At 34.5% G+C, this 25,352-nt stretch overlaps 1 protein-coding gene across 1 annotated transcript in view; it reads right to left on the reverse strand.

The window, feature by feature from the left end:
• Nucleotides 1–206: 206 nt before the first annotated feature.
• The window catches only part of LOC132549659 (protein-methionine sulfoxide oxidase mical3a-like), a 28,476-nt gene continuing 3,330 nt past the window's right edge, over nt 207–25,352 (reverse strand). The window contains exons 4-26 of the mRNA XM_060213616.1: nt 25,030–25,131; nt 24,528–24,784; nt 23,674–23,931; nt 22,974–23,179; nt 22,431–22,549; nt 21,977–22,118; nt 21,337–21,533; nt 20,663–20,769; nt 20,127–20,201; nt 19,657–19,866; nt 19,147–19,339; nt 18,827–18,921; nt 18,511–18,598; nt 16,832–17,039; nt 16,136–16,162; nt 13,835–14,034; nt 10,623–13,394; nt 10,190–10,257; nt 9,711–9,921; nt 9,073–9,169; nt 8,524–8,597; nt 5,648–5,762; nt 207–4,379 (exon numbers count right to left, since the gene is read on the reverse strand). Coding sequence (XP_060069599.1) covers nt 4,262–4,379; nt 5,648–5,762; nt 8,524–8,597; nt 9,073–9,169; nt 9,711–9,921; nt 10,190–10,257; nt 10,623–13,394; nt 13,835–14,034; nt 16,136–16,162; nt 16,832–17,039; nt 18,511–18,598; nt 18,827–18,921; nt 19,147–19,339; nt 19,657–19,866; nt 20,127–20,201; nt 20,663–20,769; nt 21,337–21,533; nt 21,977–22,118; nt 22,431–22,549; nt 22,974–23,179; nt 23,674–23,931; nt 24,528–24,784; nt 25,030–25,131 — 5,939 coding nt within the window. The 3' untranslated portion in view covers nt 207–4,261. The remainder of the gene's footprint in view (nt 4,380–5,647; nt 5,763–8,523; nt 8,598–9,072; nt 9,170–9,710; nt 9,922–10,189; nt 10,258–10,622; nt 13,395–13,834; nt 14,035–16,135; nt 16,163–16,831; nt 17,040–18,510; nt 18,599–18,826; nt 18,922–19,146; nt 19,340–19,656; nt 19,867–20,126; nt 20,202–20,662; nt 20,770–21,336; nt 21,534–21,976; nt 22,119–22,430; nt 22,550–22,973; nt 23,180–23,673; nt 23,932–24,527; nt 24,785–25,029; nt 25,132–25,352) is intronic.

Raw genomic sequence — 25,352 nt, forward strand, 5'->3', positions numbered from 1 at the left:
TAGGAACAAAGTATTACTTGAATGGATTTCATTATTTTTTCTGCTTCTCGTGAATGACATACAAAACTTTTATTAACAATAAAAATCAGATTCCATAAATCATGATGTCATTTGTCGATGTTCAAGGCTTAAATAATTTATTCCAGAAAACTTAATATATGCCACACCTCATAATATTTTGAAAATTTCCATTGGTTAGAATAATATTTTGAAAATTTCCATTGGTTAGAAGTTTTTAATTAGTTTTAAGCAAGTAATTTAGTTTTGTAAATATCTTACTGTATTTTGATAGTAAGGATGTTCAAATGAAAAAGATCAACAATGTTGAGTCCCACAAAAGTTGTGTTTGGAATTTTGTTTCTCTACATAGCATTTCTTTTAGACTAACTATAGTTTCAATGTTCATAAGCTACTAACAATCTGTTTGAAAACTCTAGCAAAAATCAGAAACAAACAAAAGTTATTTTAAATCCAGGTATCAAAGATTTAAAGCATAACACCCCTTTTTATTGAGTTTTGATTTGTGCGTGTTTTCTTTAATTGAATCCAGAATACATTTAAAAGTTTGTTAAATATCTAAGCTAGAATTTATGTTTGCATTCAGAAATTTTCTCTGTACATTAAAGTGTGAAATACACTTTATTAAAATATGTAATTGTGGTTTTGTAAAATTAGTAGTATTAGACAGTGAACGGTATATTTTTCTGTATGCTGACAAACCATTACTGAGTACAATAAGCCATACAATAGCTTACCTCCCTTTAGATGTTTACGATATCTGTACATGGTACCGGTGATCAAGATATCAAATATCAGATAAACACACTTCCATCACTTATCTCCTCCTCCTCTCTGTCTCTTTTCACCAATAACCTCTCTCCTTCTTCTCTCTATCTCACAACATACAGCCACTGGCTCAAACAAACTCATTCAACAATAAATATATCTAAAGAGAAAAAACAGTTTATGTATTATCGGAAAGGCAAAATGTTTTAGTAAGACCTAAAGCATACAAAAAACTAAACTGCATGATTCATATTTGGCCTCTAAAATAACTATTGATACAGTCTTATACAACAGTGGGCCTTATACATTAGACAGGCTTACTAAACCCCTGTAGAAAGTGAATTCAAAACAAGATAGTGAATATCAACAAACATTAAACAACTATCAACATTTCCCAACATATTTATAGCAACCTCTCTAGAAACTTAATAGTATTTGATATATTTATTATTGTACATCTCTATCATTTTTGAAAAAAAAAACATAGAAAAAAGGAATAGCTTCCCTCTTAGGGCTTCAATGTCTCAAGTTCACAGTGCCTCTAGTGATAATTTTAAAGATGCTACAGCAGTGCTTGTACAGAATATATCTGCCTTATGACAGGTTTCAAATGTACCAATAATTATTCTGCACCAAATATTACCCAATCACTCACTTCATTATAAATGGTTCATCCAACCTCCATGATACCAAGATGATAAATTATCAAGTTTGAAATGATGATAGTATTAAGGTATGTTATGAATTGTCTACGATCATGACTCTCAGCTTTCCCACACGTCAGTATCACAATGAGTCAGTTTCATTTCCAAGGAAAATTCCAAATATTCTTTGTATGAAATACAAGATAATGGAGTTTAGAAAGAATTAATTTGTATGTCACCACAGACATTCTCTTCGGACACTTGTTCAACACAATGACTTTTTAAGTCACCATAGTGATGACCTATGACCTTGGTACTTCTATAGGTATTGTAACTTAGACAAGGAATGTTGTACATGTACATGTGTCATCACTGTACAAAACACCTACAACATGTCTTCATAACAAATCCTAATAAAAAAAAATATAAAAGCCGAACCAAAAATACACCAAAAGTATTATTGATAGTTCTGGTAATTATCAGAAGCACAGTGTGGTAGATACTTTAAGGAACATTTACTATAAGTACCTTCTTGTATAATAGGGATAATTCATCTTTTGTAGTATAAAGTTATACAAACTTGAGAGCTGAATAAGCATTTACAGTAGACTTGCAGAAGATGTTTCAAGGCTGGCAAGCATCACAACAACAAAATTAAGATTCATATCTAAAGAAATCTAAAACACGGCCTGAACTTTTTATATCTATATACACATTAAAACCTTAAAATTGTAGAAGTCTCGATATCAAAAGAGAGAACTGTAACAGACTGATCATGTAAAATGTGATCCGAGTTTAATAAAGACTACCCCCATCTTGAGCATATTATGACTTCCAGTTCCTCTTTATCTAAAAACTCCAAAGCGAAGTTTAGGGAAAATGGGGTGAATGATAATGGGTCATTATTATATAAACAGAAAGCTTTATTTATCCATATAAGTATGTTTTATATATCCTGTTTCTTAATAAAACCTATAGAATCTTTTAATCTAAATATAGCAGGACTCCTAAAAAAACATGTCTAAAGGAAAGGTAGATCACAGAATCCACAATTTGTATCATTAACATGTATATTGCATACCAAGACTCCAGAGACAATCACATAAATATATATGCCTAACCTAGTCTATCGAAGGCAGACAGAAAAGTCACATCATTGCATAAATAATATCAAACAAACAACAGTTTACCGGATAACTAAAGCTATCCTTAGACATGTTTACGTATAATCTGTATCTTGTTAAATAAAGGTGTATTGTGACAGTTACAGTACTGTACAACAGGAAATATTCATTCTTTTGTTCATGGCTTAAACCTAAGACATCATTTCAAGGAAAAAGAATTTTTGTGTGTACCTAAACACATAATTCTTTAACCAGAAGTCTTGGTTGTATTTTCTTGGGATTTTTCCCATGAATACAAAGAATTCTTCAAAGTAAAAGCAGATTTCATGTTATACAGTAACTTACATAAATATATATATTTATCAGATCAATAAAGATTAGTCTATAGCTGTCATAATCCAACATCACCTTTTACTATCAGAAAACTGGCCATTTCCATTGTTTACTACTTAGGCAATTATTTGTACAAAATCTAGTGATGTTAATACAATGTTTGCTTTACCGGGTACACTCTTTTGTATGACTCAGCATTTGTACTTTTTTCTTGTACTGATGAAATATGAAACAGACGTTTGATGCTCCATATTTCAACACTATAGTGTTATGTTACCATCTCTAGGTTACAAATATTATCCAGTTTGCTAATCCAATACCATATGTATAATCTTATAAGGCTTGAAATTTCTTCAAACTTTGGTTTACGGGAGAGCAGTTTAATTGCCTCCCTTCCCATATTTAGTAACTGCCAACCAATCATTTCTTTTAATCTATAAAGTTGCCTCCCTTCTGACATTAGGTAATAGTATCGGCATTGCCAACTGATCAATTTTTGAAATTTTTCAAAACTGTTTTAATTTTTTAGATCACTGAACATAAAAGACTGATTCTACCGACATATAAATCAGACCAGTTCATTGGCAGTTTGTTTAACTCTCATTAGAATTGGAAATGTTAAGATTATAGATTTGTAAGTAGTGATAATAAATTATGGCTGGATCTTCAGTGAAGTTGTCCTGACTTTCAGTCAGGCCCTATTGGTTTCACATAACAAAATACACATCAAAACATATAATTATCAGAACTAACCTGAACTTCATGGAAACATGATATTCACATGTACAACAATTATACAAAAATTTTTATAAGTTGATTGCACTTTTCACCCTGGAGTCTACCAGACTCCATAGAAATATGTTCAGTCACTTGTAGACAAGATACAAGGATTCTCACACTTTTCACACTGGAGTCTACCAGACTCCACAGAAATATGTTCAGTCACTTGTAGACAAGATACAAGGATTCTCACACATGATATTCATTGCAACAGTGCTACAAATATAGGTCTTGTCCCTAGATTCACCTATCTGTAGCACATGAATGTCTCTGATGATGTGTAAATTCTATATCATTCTCAGAGGGGTATGTATGAGGATGGCTTTAAAAAGTCTGTTTCTTGTTATTTCAAGCATATCACTTTGAACTACTAGGGTATGTTGTCATAAGCATAATTGTGTTTCTTTGTGGCACCAAATTTATCAATAAATGTCAGGCAGGACTCACTCTCTATAGTCCAGTACTGCAGCCAGTTTGAGATAACGGTTCTCAAAAATGTTTTCCCTGCAAACTATTGAATTTAGACATATTTTAATTCTTATTTATGAATCTGTGAGGCAGTGATATGGTATGTTCCACCAGAGGTGGAGTATGCTAGCAGGACAGAGGGAATCCTTGGGAGTCGCGTAGCTTGCGAGTGCTGTCTAACGGACTCAGATTAAAGCCTTTGTTCTGCATCATGGACTGGAGCTCGCTGTCTTCTTCTCGCTCTCTGTAAACACAGAAAAATAATGAATATGTTGGAAACAAAGATAAGATGGACAGATGATCAGGTCAATGTAATGTCTTGTCCTCAGTCTTTCTTCCAACATCTGATAACCACAATGTATTTGTTTTGAACAGTTAATTATCTTACCCTTTTAAATCTATCCCTTGTTATGACAATTTATCACTGTGTGTAGAATTGTCAGCGGATTTTTTTTTCACTAAACTCTCTCACCTTTTCACCTGCATTGGTATGGGACACACTTAGGTTTCTCTATTCCTTTCAAATATTATATAGGTATTAACAGGTGTTATCATACAAAGTATTAAGCCTATTGCAATTAAACAGCACATATTGACATAAAACATCTTTGACATGCTCAATTGTAATCTCATTGCAGTCATGCAAACAATCCGCTCCCCATGCAAAAAACAAATTCTGCGACAAGACATTCCTTTGTATGGTAAGCATGTCATTCAATCAATTTCTCTTAAATATCTTACAAGCTTATGGTACCCATGTTTTAGTAGGCAATAAAAACACGTCTTCAGTCATTAGGTAAAACCACACATTCAGTAAAAGTAAGGTGGAAATTGTCATACAATGATGTCACAAATTGGTGTACCATATGAATACATTTTTGATAAATTTACCAATGGAAAGACTAGTCAGAGAAAACTGAGGAATTTGTCAGAGAAAATCAAAGTTTTCAAGGCTATTTCCTGTACACCAGTATATTTCCTTTACATTCTGTTGCATAATGCAACATTTGGAATATTCCAGTTGTATTTTTCTAATACATGTATTAATATCTAGCAAACTATCACTTGTCTGCTTTGTACATGTATGATCAGGTCTGTTGCTTTCAACTGTTGAGGGATAGGAGGTTGGGATGGGAGGACCATGGCAGCAAATGAAAGCTGTACAGCTAACCTCAATGTGAAATGGGTCAGAATTGACAAAAACTGTGTTTTGAGATAACAGGATTGAAAATGTGCAAGAGTAAAACACAAAATAAACAAGTTACAGGGTACCTAAAAAACATGTGCTACCTTCTGTCTTTAAACTCTACAGGAATTTACTTCCTGAAATAAACTTAAATCGCTGCATCCTGCTGAACAAAGCACAAGTCACACTGCTAGAAGCCAATTTTCAAAACCAAACAAACATTCTTAGCAATGGCATCAGCGGACCAGTCAAAATAGGCAAACCTGGGAACTATAACACCTTAACGAGTTGGCACACCTATAAAGGTGTGTCGGTCATCATTCTACCTGAGTCTGTCTTCCTCCAACATGGCCACAAGATTGTTACGTTCCTCCACAACTTCAAGAAGTTCATCCAGAATTCGCTTCTCTTCTGCAGCTTGTTCCTGGGTTTTAACTATATCTGAAAGTGAACGGTTTGGTTTTGGGTTATAGGGCATGCAGCTTACTTAAGTAGAGAGACCTATGTACCCAATACTGGGAGACTGTGAACTAGCCATCAGAAGACCAGGAACACAACACAGCCACATGCTACTTTGTTAAAGGATAAACTCAAACAATACAGTGAAAACGTATTGAAAAGTGACCATTCACTCAGTGTCCCTACTTTAGACAGTATCAGTGAGTCCCTGAAACCATTTATAACTTATTTTAACTCTCTTTTAATAACATTAACAATAAAGAGTTTGTTTCTGAATTAATGTAATTTTAAAATGTATCTTTTGGATCTTACTTATTTTATTAATAAAGATTTTGAAAAGCTTTTTAATGCTAAAGACAGAAATTGGAGTAGAGAGGACAGTCAATTACTTAACATGACATGTCAACTGACAATGTTGTCTGCTGTATAACAGTGAAATCGTCATGTATTCCTCGGTAATAACTTCAGGAGCATTCTATTCCTTTATTGAAATGTGCTATCATAGCAAAGGCAAATTAATATTTCTTCAATCATCACTGTAACTGCTAAGGACCAACTGATACATCTTGCTATAAAATCTGAAATCGGAGAAAAGTGAAATGGTCACAGATAACAGGTGTAATATTAAAAAAAACCCAATATTTGTTTTCGTCCATTCTTCAGAAAAATCCCTTTCACCAAAACAAATAAAAAAATAAACAAGAAAATTTTCCAGTGAAGTAATGTTTGATAGTTTGACCTAGACAAGGTAGCATGCTTATATGATACATCTAGCTAAGACACAATGATGTCAACAACAACAGTTGATAGTGTTATGATATGAGATGAAATGACAAAGCCTGATATCTTAATGGATGTGATATATATAACTATGTTTTCCTGTCTCCTTATAGAAATGCATATCTTCAAGGGAACTGTAAGTTTTTCTTTTAATCATATTGAACATTTTATAAAACATACATTTAACGAAGCCACACCCTTTCAGTTTTCTTTTAATCAATTTAGACAGTTTTGAGGGAAATAAACAGCTTCTTTATTAATTAGTTAGCAGGATATACCCCGTTTTCAGCTTGTTTAACAAAGCAAATTGAAAGTGCTGACATACTATCAAGAAGTGTATGTCATTAACATTTTGAAATGCATATCCTTTTCAAAATAAAGCAATGATTTTTTTAAAAAAGATTTATCAATATTTTCTGAAATATCAAATAATTTACGAGATTTGCTTTGTTGAGCAAGAGTTCATTATTCCAGTAGTCCCAAACATGATGTTGTTTCTAAAAAACATCAATTAAATAAATATTGTACTTAATATATCCCGTAAATGTACCATCCACTAGAACCAGTCTTGGCTAGCAAGACAACCGCTTAATGCCATACACCAGACAGAAAACCAATATCTTTTGAGTGACACAAAATGTGTGGAATTATTGAATAGAAAGTTTCCAAAGAATTTTCTGACTCTAAATTCTTCAATCTTTTTAATGAATTAATCAATTAAGTGGTTCTTTCTCTTTGAATATTTCGATTCATCATTGAATTTTGAGTCAGACAGATCCAAAATGAATCAGAAGTCTTTGTATTTTGAAAGATGGTCTCACACAGATGTTTATGGGAACAAACTTGTGATGATTACAATACAAGGTCAAGTGAGACTACATTGACAGGATTGGTTAGATGTTAATCAAGGGAGATAATCTATGATAAATAAGGAAGAACCACTGACATGTTAACATATAATTTGGGACCACCACACACATGGCTACACAAAAACAGTGCTGGGATACCTAATATAGCAAAATCTCGAAACATCTCAGATAGGCTCCGCTCTCCAACATCGTAAAGTAAAAAGTCTGAAAAATCCGCCAAATTATCAACAAAGGCTTCCCGATAGTTATGTCTGCCAGGAAATGACATCATTTTCTCAATGTTAAGAGCAAAATCTGAATGAATTACACATATTTTGAGGTCATCTATATATGATTTCAACCTAAATACACATTTGAAAACAAAACTCTTCAGATTTAATTCTCCAATGTCACGTTCAATGGATGACGCAATGTACTTAGAAAGCCATGAGTAGGATGTTGGGGAAGTTCTTGGTAGATTAATCTACATATAGAGGACTTGGGGGAAATCTAATGACAAGCCTCACTCATATATGGTATACATTGAACTACTGGGTCCATGACACATGCAACAGACAATGAGATGACATGTTCTACAGCTACACATATCACACACTTCTACATAAAATGCAATTCAGACTCTCTAGATTGTGTCTCATCCATATCATCAATGGATAAACAGATTTTTAAGCCATAGCAAAAGCCTTCAAATGCAAACCTAACTCTTAAAAATGAATGAAATGAATTTTATGATAAACAAAAATTACACAACCAATTATACATAATGAAGCACTAGCTCTTTATAAACAATTCTTACACTGTACGTTAAGTTTGTATGGTTACCACGTCGATCAACACTCAGATTGTATGTATCCCTATAATTACTAGTTTTTCTCGTAAACCCACATCCTTAATAGACACTTAGTAGACAATCCACCCTACATCCTATAAAACTCATCAATCAATAGTTTGACTTGAACTTTACTTCAGATTCTTCCTCCTTTATTGTGAGTAAATATGTTTTGTTCTCGTCTTCAGCCTACTTGAACATGAACAACCTAACCCTGTTTTTTTTTTTAACGATCCACTTTTCTGATGACTGTGATTACACTTACTGTCCATTGCCATTCTCTCTCGAAGCCTCTGTTCTAGACGACCATGCCTGTCCTCAAGTTCCATATACTGGGCACTGAAAGTATAATACATGTATAAGTAATGCATTCAAACCTGCCTTTAAGGTCACTTCTATGTCACAAAAGCCTGCCTGAAATTTTAGGCTCCAGTATAATACCATTTATAGTAATTGAATCCTTTCTATAAAGACCACCTGCATATTAAGGTCACTTGAGTGATAACCAGGACCAAGTTACTTATTCAAGGGAAACAAGAAAATAGTCTATCAGTTCAAATAGTCTATCAGTTCAGAAAGAGTCATATTAAAACTTTTGGAAGATAAAGATTATTCAAACGGCATGCACCTGTGACCTTGAAAAGCATGAAACATTAATCAGTATTATATATAATTCTGATAAACAGTAAAAAAAATTCAAGATCAGTTTAGTTGGTGGCATCTTAAACTCCTGAAAGATTGTTCGGTAGAATTGAATTCGTGAAGACCATATAAAATATAGATTACAACATTAGAAGATAACAGTAGTACTTACTTGACCATTAACTCAGATTCATATCGGACAAGTGCATTCTTTTCATACACCAGATTGAACCATTCCTGCATCAATTCTTTCTCCTCACGCTCTGCATCTGGAAAGTGGAAAATCGACATATCACCAACTCATGATGAACTGGTTTTGTACTGATACTGAATATTGGTTACTTATTGTCTTGTTGATGTCCTGACATTACACTGTAGAAATTCTTTCCTGTGTATTAATTTTTTTATTTATTTTTTATCTCCATTTTAAGTGTTTTTTTCATTGTAACTCCTTACATAAAATTGAGAACAATCTTAAAACTTGATTACACTTAATCTTTGCCTTTTAAATGGATTTGACCCACTAGTCTATAATGTTAAAGTCATTCATTCTTACACTTTATATTAAAATCATCTTTCCACTTATCTGACGAGCCAGTCTCTACTCTATAAACTTTATTATTAAGACATACACGACTTAACTCTCATATCTTCAGTAAAACATATCATCATGACTTTATGACATTTGATATCATAACCTATCCTGCTAGAGAATATAAATCTAGTCATTTCATGTTGTAAAGTGACATACAATTGATACAACATATTAATACAATCAATACGATCAAACATTAACCAAGTGCCAACTACCTGGTCCCTCTCCTCTAAGTGCTTTCTCTATGGAGACACCACGTTCCTCTAGCTCCCTCTGTTTGACGTCCACTTCCTCGAGCTGCCTCTGTATCTCCTGAGCCATTCTCAGCCGTTTCTGTTCACGCTGCTTCAGTTGTTTCTTAGCAGCTGATTGTACACGACGAGCAATCTTCACATTCACCTCGTCTTCTGACATCGTCCTTCGATCCTGAAACAATATCAAATGCTTGTAATTACAATTGGTCAGATTTTAACACAGAGAAATATGGAAATTCAATCATTCTTCTTTATAAATTTCAATAATGATAAGAGATATCTCACTTGACTTTTATCGACAATTTTCAGTTCCATACCTATACAAAAAGAAATTTGTGAAATAACAATCTTTCCACCTAGAAGAGATGAACTGAAATCAAAGTTCTAAATCATAACAAAACAAGTGATCATATTTATTATTTCTAAGGAGATTCACTAACCCTTGACCGCCTGGATAGTGTGGTTTCAACAGACACATGACTTTCATCAGAATCAGAAAATTCTTCCACTGAAAATTAAATGTTGCAGAATGTACATACAGAAGAACATGTCATTGCATTCTCATTTGTTCAAGGAAAACCTATTCAGAACATATCAAAATCCATCACACACTTCAAATAATGCTATCCTGCACTACAAAGTCAATAGCTCTGAAGTGGTACTTTAAACATGTGTATATATTTTCAGAAGCACAACATAAAAGCACATTATCAATCATTAATTTAAAGCAAAATTTCAATATGTGTTATTAACAAAATTATGCACATTTCCATCTAACCATTCCATATATTCTTAAATAAAATTTCATTTTTGTTTTCTTTTGAATTTTATCAAGTTAGGTTATTAAACAAAAGAATAAATAGGTATACTTACAGTCAGCCCTGGGGGCCACAGTCCTACGGACAGCATGGCCTGGGCGTCGTCCTGTGGGAGTCCCCTTTTGTCCAAACATGGACCCAACAATTTTTAAGTCTTGCATGCCCTCACTCAGGCCCTTGTCTAAAGCATCCCCTTCAGATTTATGAAGCTTTTTCTTTTTCTTATCAGATTTTGGAGTCTTTTTAACTTTCTTTTCAGTTTTCTCATCAAGAGTATCATTTGATGATGACCTCTTGTCCTTGAAGTCTTTGCCTTTTTCTTTGCTTGGTCTTAACATCTGAAGGAGTGATTTGCGTTTTTTGTTTGTGGATTTTGTCTCAGTATCTGACTTATCAGAACTTTTACCATTGGTACTGTTATCTAACTGTTGGTTCTTTTTATCTTTGGAGAACTTTGGTGGTTGAACTACCTCACCATTAGGTGTAGAATGCATCACTTTCACTTTTGATCTCTGATTATCATCACTGTCTGAGAACACTTGGTCACTGGTGCTTGGGGTGGTACTGTTTCCCCTACGATATCTGTGACCTTTATGACCAGCTACAGGTGTGTATCCCATGTTTGCTAATCCTAACTCCTCATCACTTTTCAATCTTGCCTTCTCTCGAGCCTTTTCACGTGCCTTGTCCATATCTGTTCGCTTCAGTTGTCTTATGTGGTCAATTGTTGGAACAGCAGGCGTGCTTTCCCCTTGAGTTGGAGGAGTAGGCAAGATCCGTTTCCTGATGTCCCGCTGAGGACTAGGACGTTTCATGGCCGGAGCTGGTTTACTCTTAATAGAGGTGGCTGGCGTGTAGAAATTGTCATAGTGTGGATCTTCTTCGCTGTCATCAGCAAATGGAATGTCATCCACTATGTGCTCTCCTACACTCACACGTGGCTTGTTTGACTCTTCTTTCACTTGATTTTTCAGTTTTGAATCGATGCCAATTTTCTTTTTCCTGCCACTGGCATCTTCATTCTGACTTGAACTATCCTCATAACTACTGAGAGCTCTAAGCTTGGTATGATCTACAGAGACTCTCATTTTCTTCTCCTTAGATTTTGGCACTCTGTCTTTTTCTCCATTTGCCGATGAAGAAGATGTATAATTATTTCTAGAACTGTCAGTGGAAACAGACCTGTGTTTGAACTTCATTTCTGGACTAGAAGAACTCTCCTTTCCACTTGTCGTACTGTCACCACTTGTCATAGTCGTGGTAGGAGAACCTATCTTCTTTTTCATGAACTTGCTCTGAAACCCTTGCTGAGATACTTTACTTGTGAGGTTACTGATATCAGGGAGTTGTCTCCCTGTTGATGGGCGTCGCTCTTTTCCAGTGTCACTGCCAGACCCTGTACTGTTCTGACGTTTGGTAAGCGACTTGGTGGAGGATTTCACATTGTCATTATTATCTACAGGGGGTGGGGGAGGGAGGGGACGCCAAGCACTACCATCACTGTTGGTTTTGGTAAGATTACTATTACATACCACATCTGGTGATATTTCTGTCAAATTCTCATTGGCTGATGAATACTTGTCACTTACATTAGCACTTTTATCACTTGCACTCGCATTTGGTGTTGCATAGAAACTTTTATCTTTGTCTACAAGTGAATTCTCAAATTCATCCTGTTCTGCATGAAGAGTCTCATCCAGATTATCCTCATTTGCATTGTTTCTGGGTGTTGTATCATCACTATAATCTTCACCCAAAGCCTGACTTAGAGTCAGCTGATAGTCTCGTAACATATCCTCATCAGGTTTCTCATCATTTTCCTCGCCCTTAATATATGGCTGATTGTGATCCAGCTCTGATGACAGTGAACTCACAGACGACCTCCCAGAATGACTAGGTGTTGAGATGGTGAAACTGGAGTCAGATCCAACAGAATCTCTGTACATTGGGCGTTTCTTCTTTTTCACGGCACCTTTCCTACCACCACGTGTCCGTGTAATAAATCTATCATCTATGCCACTAAAATCTGGCATGTTAATATCATAATTCTCAGTGTTCATGCCTTCCACACTATTTAACACATCCTGTAACGTTGTACGTCCTGAAGAAGACGAACCATTTTCACTCATTTGTTGTATACTCTTAAGCACAGCTTGTTCTGTGTCCTCTAACACACCAGCCTCCATTCCTTCTCCTTCCTCCTGCTCCTCATCTGTTGAAGGAGAGGGAACCTCTTCCTCATCAGTCTTAAGCAGGTCAGGAACACTTTCACCACTAACACTTGACTTGTGGTCAATGTCAACCAATAACTTCTCCATTTCATATTTCAATGCGTCTTTATCATCAACTTCCTCCCCATTCTCCTCCGAATCAAACACCTCATCACATTCCTCATCCGTCCTCTGATCATCTTCATTAGCTTTTGCCATGATGTCTTCCTGTATTTCTTTGTTCTCCTCCTCATCCAATATCTCTGTCTTTATTTGACGATCTGTTGCCTCTGTGTCAGACCCTATCACTTCCGCTGCAGCATGTGGCTGTGTTGTGATCACTTCTTCAGAGTCCTCAGTGTTTTTATTAATGTCTTCGTTTGTCTTTCCCATACCAAACATTTTCCAGGGATCAAGCCTGACAACCTCCGGAGGAGTAGTGAAGAAATTAGCTCGCCTTGCTTTACATTCGACGTTAGAAGTATCTGGAGGAGGGATGTTGAGTGAAAGTTTTTTATTGGGTGTGACAGAAGGTGTCTGCTCAGCTTCAGCCTCCTCCCACACATCATCTTCCATTTCTGTGTCATCATCCTCCTGGTCTGTTTCAAAGTCTGAATCTGTAACATATAAAGTGACACTCAACAGATATAAGAATATTGGTACCTCATCTGATTTTCCATGCTTTAACCTCACCTCTTTCGAAATCCATAAATTTTCATAATCTTGATTTTCAAAGCAAAAAACATTCTTCCCCATTGAACATGGTAAACAAAAATAATAACCTTCCTTCTCTTTTTTTACCCCCACCCACCAACCCCTCCCTGTCCCCTTTAATAACCTTATTTTGCACCATCCTTCAAGAATCTAATTACGAATCCTGTATAAGGAAATATTTCTTAAACTGTAAAAACAATTATCCATATAGCAAAAAACTCCAAATCTACCCTTATTAAAGTCTGCTTTATATCAATTATTATATACATTTTAGTGTTGATAACAAATTTAGACTAATTCATCCATTTTACATATTCAGTAAATATTGTTTCCATAAACTTACCATCCTCCACCTCTGTGTCGTCATCCTCATCGCTATCCATATACTTGACTTTGCCCTCATTGTTCACAGCATCTATAAGGTTTTCATGTGACTTGCGTTTGAGAGTCTCCACTACCTCAAGAGCTTCCTCTAATGTAAGGTCCTTCTTGAGACCAAACGTCTCCTCCATCACCTCAGTTAGCTCAGCATCATCGCTTGACCTGAAGGACACAATAGCTTATTCACCAACCAGTAAGTGTTTGACAATTTCAATACCATATCTAATCACATGTCATATTTGTGATCATATTTTTACTTTGATTCAATATCTCACAAGTTCAATATTAAGTAATAGTAAAATTAATTTTCCATGATTTTAGCATCTGTTTCATGATATTGAAAGCTCTTTATACCAAAACATGCATTAAATGTGTAAAAGTAAATGATCAGTAATTTTATTCTGTCCATTTTTTTCAAGAAAATGTTTCAATGCTTGTTGAATGTGGTTCGACATATGCCTGGTCAAAATCCATTAGCTTCTCAAAGAAATATCATCACATGTTTAGAAATAAATGTGGAACTGGTAGAACTCAGTAGGGACTTTCCTTAGTACACAGTTATTGTTTGTAAACAAAATGAATCAAAACTTTATTTTCTGCTATCATTAATTTCAATTTAAAGAGCTTACTTCTAACATAACAAAACAATTCAACATTTTCATTTTTATCAACTTATTAATCTTGCAATGTCCAAAGATTGATTTTTCTTGAAAAAGATTAAATATTGAAAATTGCTGTGATTGATTACTAAAACACTGTAGTGAAACAGTGTGGTTCATGGCCTCTGTGTAACACACATGCTTCACATGGGGGTAAACAACTACAAAAAATACTATGGAGACCATGCAATGGAACACAGGACAAATCCTTAGGTAGAACTTATCAGTCAGAAAGTTAACTCAAAGATATTTTCATCACATATTTAGCTTTGCATCTTAACTAAATCGGATACATGTCACATGATACATGATAAATGTCAGAAACAGTAGAAACAAATTTTTTTTTTTTTTTTTTTTTTATAGAATTTGACCTCAGATATCCAATATTCATAAAAGACCAGAAAATTGAATACAGATCAAGATGCTTACATGTGATCTTGATTTTGACTTTTAATAAATGTCTTGTGTGTGAAGTGCTGCAAACTCAAAACCACTGGTCGTAGCCAGTATACTAGTCTAACAATGGCAGCATCACATGCAAAAGGACGGGAAATAGTCAGGGACAGAAAACCTGGCCTAACGGTGAAAAGGAAACGAGCAGACAGAAACAATAAACAAATTCTAGCGATCTTCTATTCATGTGTTCACTTAATATTATGTAACTAATATGGAGAGAAGTTTATTGACATATGTAAAATATAAAAATTCTTTTTAGTTGAAATATTAACTTGCAAATTTAAGGAACTATATTTCAATATAAACTGCACAATGTTGTTTGTTATACATGTATCTACATCTTTTAACTAAATCATTGAGAAAGAAACCACAAAAAAACATGCTTCTTTGATGGAACATGCAAAATTATTTTCATCTTTGAACTGACATCTAGACAAACAACTGTGTTTAGTCACCATCCCAACCAAATCCTTTCTGCATATATATATATATATATGATACAATATATCATAATTCTTCCGATGCATATATTTAAACAATTTGATATTACATTAAAACTATATCATTTAGGTTTTAAGTAAGATCTGAATTTCATAAGAAACAGGGTTGTCATATAGATTTAGTTTCATACAACATGTTATAACTATAAAAAGGAGTTATGAAACTTCTTTAATCAGGGGAGGAACAGACACAGATTAACGGGAACAAATCAATTTTATTTTCCTTTGTGAAATAATGCTCGAAAAAGTCAGTATTTAGAATAAAGTGCGGTCAGTGCTGACCATCACTTGAAAAATTATTTTCAGTGAAATTGTTATAATTTACAGCCTGTGGATGCCGATTCCATACAATGTTAAGAAGCACATTTTGCAGATTTGTATATTATCCATACCTTAGGAAGCTGCGCAAAATACAAAGATATCAAATGGTTTCTAATCAGAATATAAACTGAAATACTATTTCAGGAAAGATAAAATTTTATTTTACTATTTCACATTTTGAAATCAGATGTTTTTCAAATTCCAAAAAAGCCTCCCCTTTTCAATGTGTGTCTGCAGTTAGTATGGTTGTACATCATAATTTATCTTCAGAACTTATGCAACAAACAAACATCTATTGTAACTAAGGCAAGGCAATTTTGTGCCTACCAGTCACTCAGCATTTCATAAAGGTCTCTGAAATTAAAAGTCAGGTCCCTGTGTTACTTTCCGATATAAAAGAATGAAAACTATGTCGCTGCTACATGCTCCCAATCCCAGCCCTTGTTGTCCTCTCACTAGATCATTATCACTGAAGTGCAGTAGATACTGCATACCAAGTGAAATGTAAAATCAAATTACTAATAAAATTTGAAAGAATAAAACTAAAACTAAAGTACAGAAAATGTTGATGATTTCTGACAAACAGAATCCAAAAGGTTAAAGAGAATAAATGAATGTGTAAGGAAACATGATTCTCTTTTACTGAGTTTTACATACCGATAGCTGACAGGAAAGAAATGGAATACAAGAATGCATTTTAGAATCTAGCAGAAAAAGAGTATTTTGATGTATTTCATGGAAAGTCAACATGACTGAAAATAAGGTAGAAAAACAGCATCATCATCAATGTTAATAGATCTGGTTAACAGCAGAATATTTGAAGATCTACTTACATTTTAAAAACCTCTAGTCTGAACAATAGAAAACTTTGTTTTCAAATCTAGATTCAAAAAGATTTTTAATTAGGAAACATGTCAATTATTGATATTTTTAAATGTTTTATCTTTAAGAAAATAAATATTTACTTGTCTGAGCCTGTAATGAAACAAATTGACAGTGGCCACTATAAAATTAAATACATACTCAAGGTCAGAGTCCGACATATTTTCCTCCTCTTCATCACTGAGGATAGCATCAGATGACATGGAAGCACGGAGGTTGTGTTCCGTGAGCTCTTCCTCAGATTCCTCCTCCTGAAGGCCATCAATGCTATTCTCAAATTCTATTCTCTCTGGTGTTTTCTTGGCCTTTACAAAATCGGAGTCGGGCATCAGGGGTGGAGATAGGGGACCTTATAAAGAAAAAAAATGATGTGGCTGGTTACAGTGAATTCTGACATGAGAAACTATCAAGGGTGGTGAAACTATTTCCTTTGGACATCATGCATGAGGTATGAATTGGCTGTTTCTGTTCCCTTGAAATGAGATGGTCTTAAAATGCACACATATTTCCTAATTCACAGCTCTCTCAAATTTACATCTACCTTTTTATTTTTAAACAGATTTGTAATGTTTTTACTTTTTCCTGTCATTGATAAAACCAACTGTTAAGATATATCAACAAATGAAAAATATCAAATTTTGAGATACTTCTGTAAATCTATATGTACAATTCAATGAAGACAATGTTCATCTTTTCACTTCTCCCATTAAATTTGCTGTACATGATAACATCCACTTTTACAGCTTACAGCAGTGCTCCAGATAGCCTGCGTGAATGCGTTTTCACGCACAATATTTCTAATTTCACGCTAGGAAAAAAATAAGATTTGTGTCATTAACCCGTGCGAAATCCGGACTCTGCGTCAATGTCCGGCTCCAATATTACGTAGTTAGAAAACTCAATAATCTAAGTCAAACAGACACTTATCAAGTAAACGAAACTCGTAACAAGCGCTTTCTTGATCGTGATTATAAACCAGTCGCATAGCAAATATGGCGCGGTCAAAAATGTTTACAAATTCAGTGTTACCCTAATATGGAAAAACCCATACACTTGATGAAGGCAGGGGTGAAAAAAACCCTCAATTTATAAAGGTAGGAGTGAAAACCCCACATGTCAAAAAGTTATCTGGAGCACTGTTACATTTGCTTCCTTCCCCGTGATACAAGTTTTACATCCATTGCCATAAATAAAGAAGACACTTTCCACTGCAATACACTATACATCTCTCTGATCTGATTTATTAAGTATGACAAAATCTTGGTTTCCCTGTACACACACAATGTCACACCTTAAGTTCTAAATTATTCAATGACATCTTTATCATATACACTATGGTCTCTTACACCAGGTCAAGCAAGCTATCTACAGCAGGTAACAATCACACAAAGGTTGAATATGACTGGATTCAAAGAAATGATTGGACAATTTTACGACTTCAGATTTAAATATAATTGCCCACCTTTGAAATTTAAATGTCCAATGCCTACCTTTACAATTCATTTTTATGGTTTTATGAGTGACGTGTTTACACTTAGCCCTAACATTGTACACTATTGACACCCTATACACCTTTAATCCAATATAACAGTTGTCACTTTCAATACCTTGTACCTGTACAGAATCTCAATCTAAAGTCAGAGTTTAAACACATTTTTCTAAATCCTACAGCCCTAAATCTAAAGTTGTGACTACAAATGATTCTAAACTACAGCAATATCAACTCACAACAATGAATTCAGCATTTATTGCTCTGAACTCAAGAATTCCTTTCTCCTGCGTTACATATCATAGCTCTTTCGAAACTTCTCCTCACTTACTTGGTACTTTCTTCGGAGAACCATCAGTTTTCTTACGCTGAGGTGTTGGTGAATCACTAGTGTCTATCGATATCTTAGGAATGTTTTCCTGTTCAAGAAAATACAAAAAACTTATGAAAGTGCATCAATTACAAAACAATTAGGTACTATGAAACTTCTGATGAAGTCAAATTGAGTTATTTTAATTTTCTTTTCTTCTCAAGGACCTGTTCTTTTTCTATTTACTGGATAACTGGACATGTCTCCGTAACGTGGTGGAGGAAACCATCACCATAAAATCATTTTCTAAACTACTTAATAGTAAAAAATCACTGACCTTGAGACTATCATCTTTAAGCCAAGACCTTTTCCGTCTGCTCCTAATAGGAACCCTAGATTCTGGTCGTTGATGTCGGAAACAGTAGAACTTCACTGCAACACAGAGCAATAAAGAAGTTGAGAACATCTTCATTATTAAACAATAAAAATGTCTGGACACAAAACTTCTCTTTCTGTTAAAACAAAATTTTACAAAGATTTGACTCATATTTCATTTCTGTTTATGTTCAAAACATTACTGTCCTCACCAGAAGACTCCATTTCAGTGAGCTGTCACTTAAACCATGATGTCCTATAAGATCGACCAATAAAGCCTACCTTCTCCAGTATGTGAGCGTTCATGGCTGTAGTTACTAAGGCGGAGACCAGCAGAGCAGAAACTACATTTGAGACATTCACGGTGGAAGAAGATGCCCTCGGCACTCATACGCTCCATCAAATACACCCTCTTCTTACAGAAGTAGCAAAACTCGCTGGCCTTAGTAGCAGCTAATAACACACCTGGCTGCTTCTGTGAACATATAACATTTAATTAATAAAACATAAGTAGTCCTCTATCCCACTATAATTCAGTTGATTTTAAACAGATTTTATGCCAATTTTATACCAATACCGACTAAGAGAACTATTACATGGCAGAGCTATGAAGGAATAAATAATACATTTTATCATATATTGATGTGGGAGGTAAGGAAATTCTATACAGTGATGTAGAGGTACCCATATCACACATACCTACATTCTACTTTTTAGATTTTTTAAGTTTGAATGAGCTGCTCAGGAAAGAGCTTAATCTAGACACAGTTATGTGAGTCTGACCTAACTTACCCTTTTGGTGAGTGGTGATGTCTTCACCGGCTCCTCCTGCTGACCTTTGAACTTTGACACTAGGATCTCTGCCATGGCGCTGACCTTAACTGCAGCCAGGGACTCTTCTTTCTGTTTGACATTATCATTTTTCGGCTGGACGGTCAATTTATTAGCAATCTCATCCATCGGTAGTTTGTTGTACTTGGTCAATTGTACATCACCGTTGGTCTAAAAGTTTTGAAAAATTGATTTCAAAACAACATTCACTTTATTTTCAGATTGATTCAAATACAAAATATAAAACATACTGAAAATGTCGGAGACTTTTAAGAGACATAAAATACTCTTACCATTTAATTTTATGGGTAGAATTAATTATATATTAATGGATATTGAAATTAAAACTATATGCAGAGGGATGGAGTGAATATCAAAATCGTTAAATTACCAACAAGTTCTGTATAAACATATAAACAATTCCCACTAACCGCTTTGACTTCCTTATCTTTGAGTCGCCTCTTACTAAAGGATGTTTCATGTTTGTCTCCATCTTTTTCTTTCCGCTGTACACAAATTTAAACATCAAAGTTTTTAATGATAATACATATTACAATCAATGAAATTGTTGATAATTTATACATATTACAATCAATCAAAATTTTTGATAATTTATACATATAATCTCTCAAACTTGAGATAACAATAGGTATAATGATTAAGATTTTCTCAGATCCTTGAACAACTGTTAATATCTTGATACTGACTTTCAAACTTATACCTAAAAATTTCTCTCTGTACATACATGTACATGACAATAAAAATTTCTATTCTTAGCATTTAAATTCTGCAGTATGACTACTAACTTAATTCCAACAAAGAAATTTTATATCTCTGTTTAAAATATCACTTAACATGATATTTGAACAAGCCATTATAATTCTAACGACAAAAAAATCATCTGTATTCAAATTGCAAAAACCAGAATTTCCCACAATTTCATACTTCTAGCTTGTATTACACGAACCTTTTTTGACCTTGAGAATCGTGCACTGACTCTCAGCTTCTGTAGGATGGACAGACGATGATGGGGTGACTTATGACTCTTGTGACTTTCCTCTCTCGGTGACTCAACTGTAACAATAACAATATCAGCATTTTCTTTCACAATCACGTGGCAAGTTTTTACAGAAACAATAATCTGTAGAGATACTAAATTTTTACTCAGCTCCAAGCACTTACCGCTATCGAACTATCAAATATGTCTTGTTTATTTCATGGATAATTGATAACACATTAAGAACTTCATTAATACTTCTTCCTTAATCTATACAGTCTATCTTATCACTTTCTAATATTTGAGCCTCAAAAATAAGTTGTTTGAATTCCAGTTTAGAAAATTATGCCCTATTTTTGAAGATGGCACACAACCATGTATATGCAGGCATAAAATCTGTTTCATTCAGAGAGCAAGCAATTTGAATAGTAGAATAGTGCAATAGCCAGGGCAACCCTTTATCATACAAGCTTAAGTTTGAAAGCTTTTATTTGAAAAAAGAAAATCTTGTAATGCCCTTCTAGAACAAGTCAATTTAAAATGGACCACCATGACAGCACTTAAAAACATCAGTTACAGGGCATGTGCACCATGCAATAAATGTTTTAAAATATGTTCCAAATTTTTTTAGTTGTAAAACGTACAGCTAGATAATCTGTCTTTTCTGAACTTCTGGTAGAACTGAGAGAGGTATGAGATCATGGCAAGTTTGTCTGTAGCAGAACACTGAGTCATCTCTTCCCCGGTCATCACAGGAGCAATCCCAAACTCCTTCTGTGCCACATCAAATGCTAGCTGACAGTTTTTGGCCCCCTCCTTTGAGTTCAACACATTCATGTCACTGTAATACAACAAAATCTGATTAAATAAGTATATTTTTTGTGTTAAAAGTACAAAGATTATTGATACTTAAACTACAAGGAATTTTGACCCCAGAAAAAAATAAGTATATTAATGCTTAAACTGCAAGGATTTTTGCCTACGGAAGAAATGAATTTATTGATGCTTATCAAAACTTATCAAAAAGAGTACAATACTACTATATGACTTAGGTTATCATCACATTAACATGTAAAGAAGGGTATAGTCGTCAGTTTGTTTATTTTTTTTTTAAAATTCACAGCAATAATGTATTTCAAATCAAAACACCATATATTCTAAACAGACTTTTCTGAGGAAAACTTCAATTTTCTTTTTATTTCTAAAGGAACCTTTTTTACCCTATAGAATGATGGATACGACAGACATCTATGTTTATATCATGTGATAGGAGCCAGTACTTACATGAGATTTGGTTTGAGGATGTTGATGAGATAGCAGAGAGGAAATCCATTACGCCATGAGGATGTTAGGTCTACTATGTGTACAGTTCTGAATGTTCCAGTGTTCAACAGTTTCTGACACCATCTAAGTAATGTGTAGCTGTCTACGAAGTCATCCGCTATAGACATAGAAAAATACTTTACCAATCAGTGTGATGACATGGAAAGGATTTAAATAAATGGAATGTGAAAGAATATTTTGAACTCCGATCAGTGACAACTATAAGTACTGTAATGCCCGCCCCCCCCCGCTATATGCCCCTGGCCATAAATGGCGGGGGGCATAAAAATCTGATTATTATAGATGTGATCCTGTTGTGAACATATTTCATAACGTAATCAGCAGTTTAAAGGCATAACAGTTTAGAAAATAGCTTATCTAATTACATTGCTACCAGATGCTGTAGATCACTCACCATTTCTAGCCCGCTTTGCTGGTATATCAATGATCTCGTCCAGGTTTGTACCATCACCACAGTCATAAAGGTGTCGCATTTGCTCAGGTAAAATGGCCTTGCTATTTAAGTTGGGGTACCTGTTTGGAAAAATCATATTAATTAAAAGCTGCTATACCTAATATGGAAAATACAGGAATTACTTATTTATTTTTGTAAACTTGAGTAACGACATAACTCTGTTTTTTCTGTTTTGTTTTTGTTTTCTTTGTTTTATCTTAATTATGATAGATGCAATGTTGATCCTTCACTTTTCACCTCCTGATAACGTCAGAAATTCCATAAATCTTTATCCAGATGCAATCTATATACATCATATACTCAAAGTTAGCGAACTGTTTGATGGAGATGAGGCCAGAGAGAACAACATAAAAATAACATGTACATCAACAGTAAAATAAAACCTCATGTGATACTATCTCTGAGTTTCTAAATAAACTTCAGGAAAATTTCTTCTAATTGTCTTATTCAATTAAATCAATCTTCATTGATTTTCTATCATACCTGGTGTTTGGATCTATCGTGTACATGTGGTGATTTTTGTGAAGGTTTTCAGGAGTTGTCTGTGAGAGACGTAGGAAGATGCTCTCCCTCTCAGCCAAAACCTGCAGAGGCGTCATCTTTCCTGATGCCCACCGTCGAACCATCCATGCAGCATCGAGAGAGCTGAGGAAACCTCGAGCACAACCAGAGCCAGTGGGCCAGAAAGGCTATAAATGGATAACAAAATGAGTCAAGTCCGAGTAAAAGCTATAAATATCACATGCACAAGTAAACATCTAATGTAACATACATTATTACAATTTGTCTTTGCGAAGAATTGAAAACTTCAGTTTGTGGGGTAGTCCAACCTATTAATCAATATGATTATAATCATTTAAGCTTCCCATGTTAAACTCAATTGTGTCTGCAACAAAACAAATATAGGTACTGCCATGTGTACAAATAAGAAGCTTATTTTCAAGAATGTTTCCAATTCATACCTAATCCATGAACGTGTATCTTGGTATCTGATCCCTATAAGAGGGTTATTTTATTTCAAATCAATCTCTTTCTCCAACCCCATCATTGTAAATTTTTATACTAGCACTTCGAACATTCCTGAAATAAAAGGTCAACATTGACATACCATTTAATATCTTTTACAATTAAAAATTCAACTGTACATATTTCAATTCTGTACATGAATTTAAACGTTATTCACCTCTAAAAGACTATCTCCTACTAGTCCCATCAACAAGTTATGACCGTTTCTCTTTATGACACGTGAGGCATTCTGGGCGGCAAACATGGAGGTGAAATCAAACATGGCAATGTCAGGTTGACCGTAGTGGTTGATTGCATAGTCCAGGTGAGGGAGCTGTTGATTGGTGGAAAAGTCAGCAGCCTCACGGGCATAATCCATCAATCGATCCCGGTTCACGTTGTTGGGGGATAAGAGAGAGGCCGTGTCGGGATAATCCTTAGGTAAATAAAGATAAATATACCATTGATAACTGTATATAGATGTCTATTTGAAGTGGTCACGAGATGGAATTAAAGCCACATAAAAATTTAGACAGTGCCATTTGTATTTCTGCACACTTAAAACCAGCATTACAGGCAGAAGAATTTCCTTAGTGTCAAAATGTGTTCATGTTGTGATTATTTTAATTGGCCACATAGCAGCCAACCATCTTTCTTCTGTAGTTTTCAACTTTTTGAAAGTAAGAGCAACACTTTTAATGTCATTTGTTCTCCATTCGGGCTAGTCAAAATCTCTTTTGATTTTGATTTGGTAATTAAATATATATACAGGTCAATTGAAAGATGAAGTATTTAACAATTTAAAACAGAGAATTTTAGGAGACATGAATATCATGCACATCAGCTGATCCTTTTTTTATTGAAATTAATAACTACCTTTACCTATGAACGATGAAAGATGAACTCATCCAAAGTATTTTCCTACTAAGCTTGTGTTTTAACTTCGATGAAAATTCTAAACGAAAAAAAAACCACTATAGTGATGTCACTACATCAATTAGGCATTCAAAACATGCTACATGTTACACTTACTCTGACAAGTACACCCTTGTCAAGAAGACTGGTTTTCTTGGCGGTCATCACAAAGTAGTGGGTATCATCTTTGTAGTAGACGATGTTCTCAAGGTCTATGCCTGTTTGTTCTGTGAGATCTTTGAAGAACTTCTGGTTGAAGATAAATGCTACCCCACTGATTTCTTCTACACTCGCCTCTTCTGTCGTGTTCCGATTAATGAAATTGGCAGTGATTGCTATTGCAAGCTTCCCGCGAAATTCCTTCCGTTTGAAACCTTAAAAACAGAAAAAAAAACTTCATGTAAATAGACATCAACTTTTCCATTTTGTCAATAAACAAGTATTAAATGGACTTTTAAAATCGCTTTCTTGATAAAAATTCTCAGTGTGTTCTTGACTTTTATCAATAGTGATGATCTACATACAAGATAAGTGTGATAACAAACATGAGATCTTTTAAGATCTTTTAACAAAAACAGAAGTGATAGCAAGGATACTATATTCTATCAAAATATCTAACCCTGAAGTGTGTTCCTCTTGCCATCAGCCCCAATAAGAACATCAAACTCATATTCTGACACTGGGTGATCTGGGGGTTCCACTTTACAGCGCCATCCCAAATCTGTAATATAAGACAACATGTAAATGAATGAACTCCTCTTTGACAACTAGCATTCTTGAGATTGTTGTGTCTTAAACCTTTTTACACCTTTTGCTATAGAAACAGACTCACAGGACACAATCAATGCTAGATTGAATGATGTTGAAGAAAATTCTTATTAGTATATCTAGCAACAAGGCCATATTTAGTAATATGCAACCCCCCATCGCCCTTATCTTAAC

The sequence above is a fragment of the Ylistrum balloti genome, unplaced genomic scaffold (assembly GCF_031769215.1).
Source record: "Ylistrum balloti isolate Yb309-2 unplaced genomic scaffold, AGI_CSIRO_Ybal_v1 Utg369620, whole genome shotgun sequence".
In the NCBI taxonomy this organism is placed as follows: domain Eukaryota; kingdom Metazoa; phylum Mollusca; class Bivalvia; order Pectinida; family Pectinidae; genus Ylistrum; species Ylistrum balloti.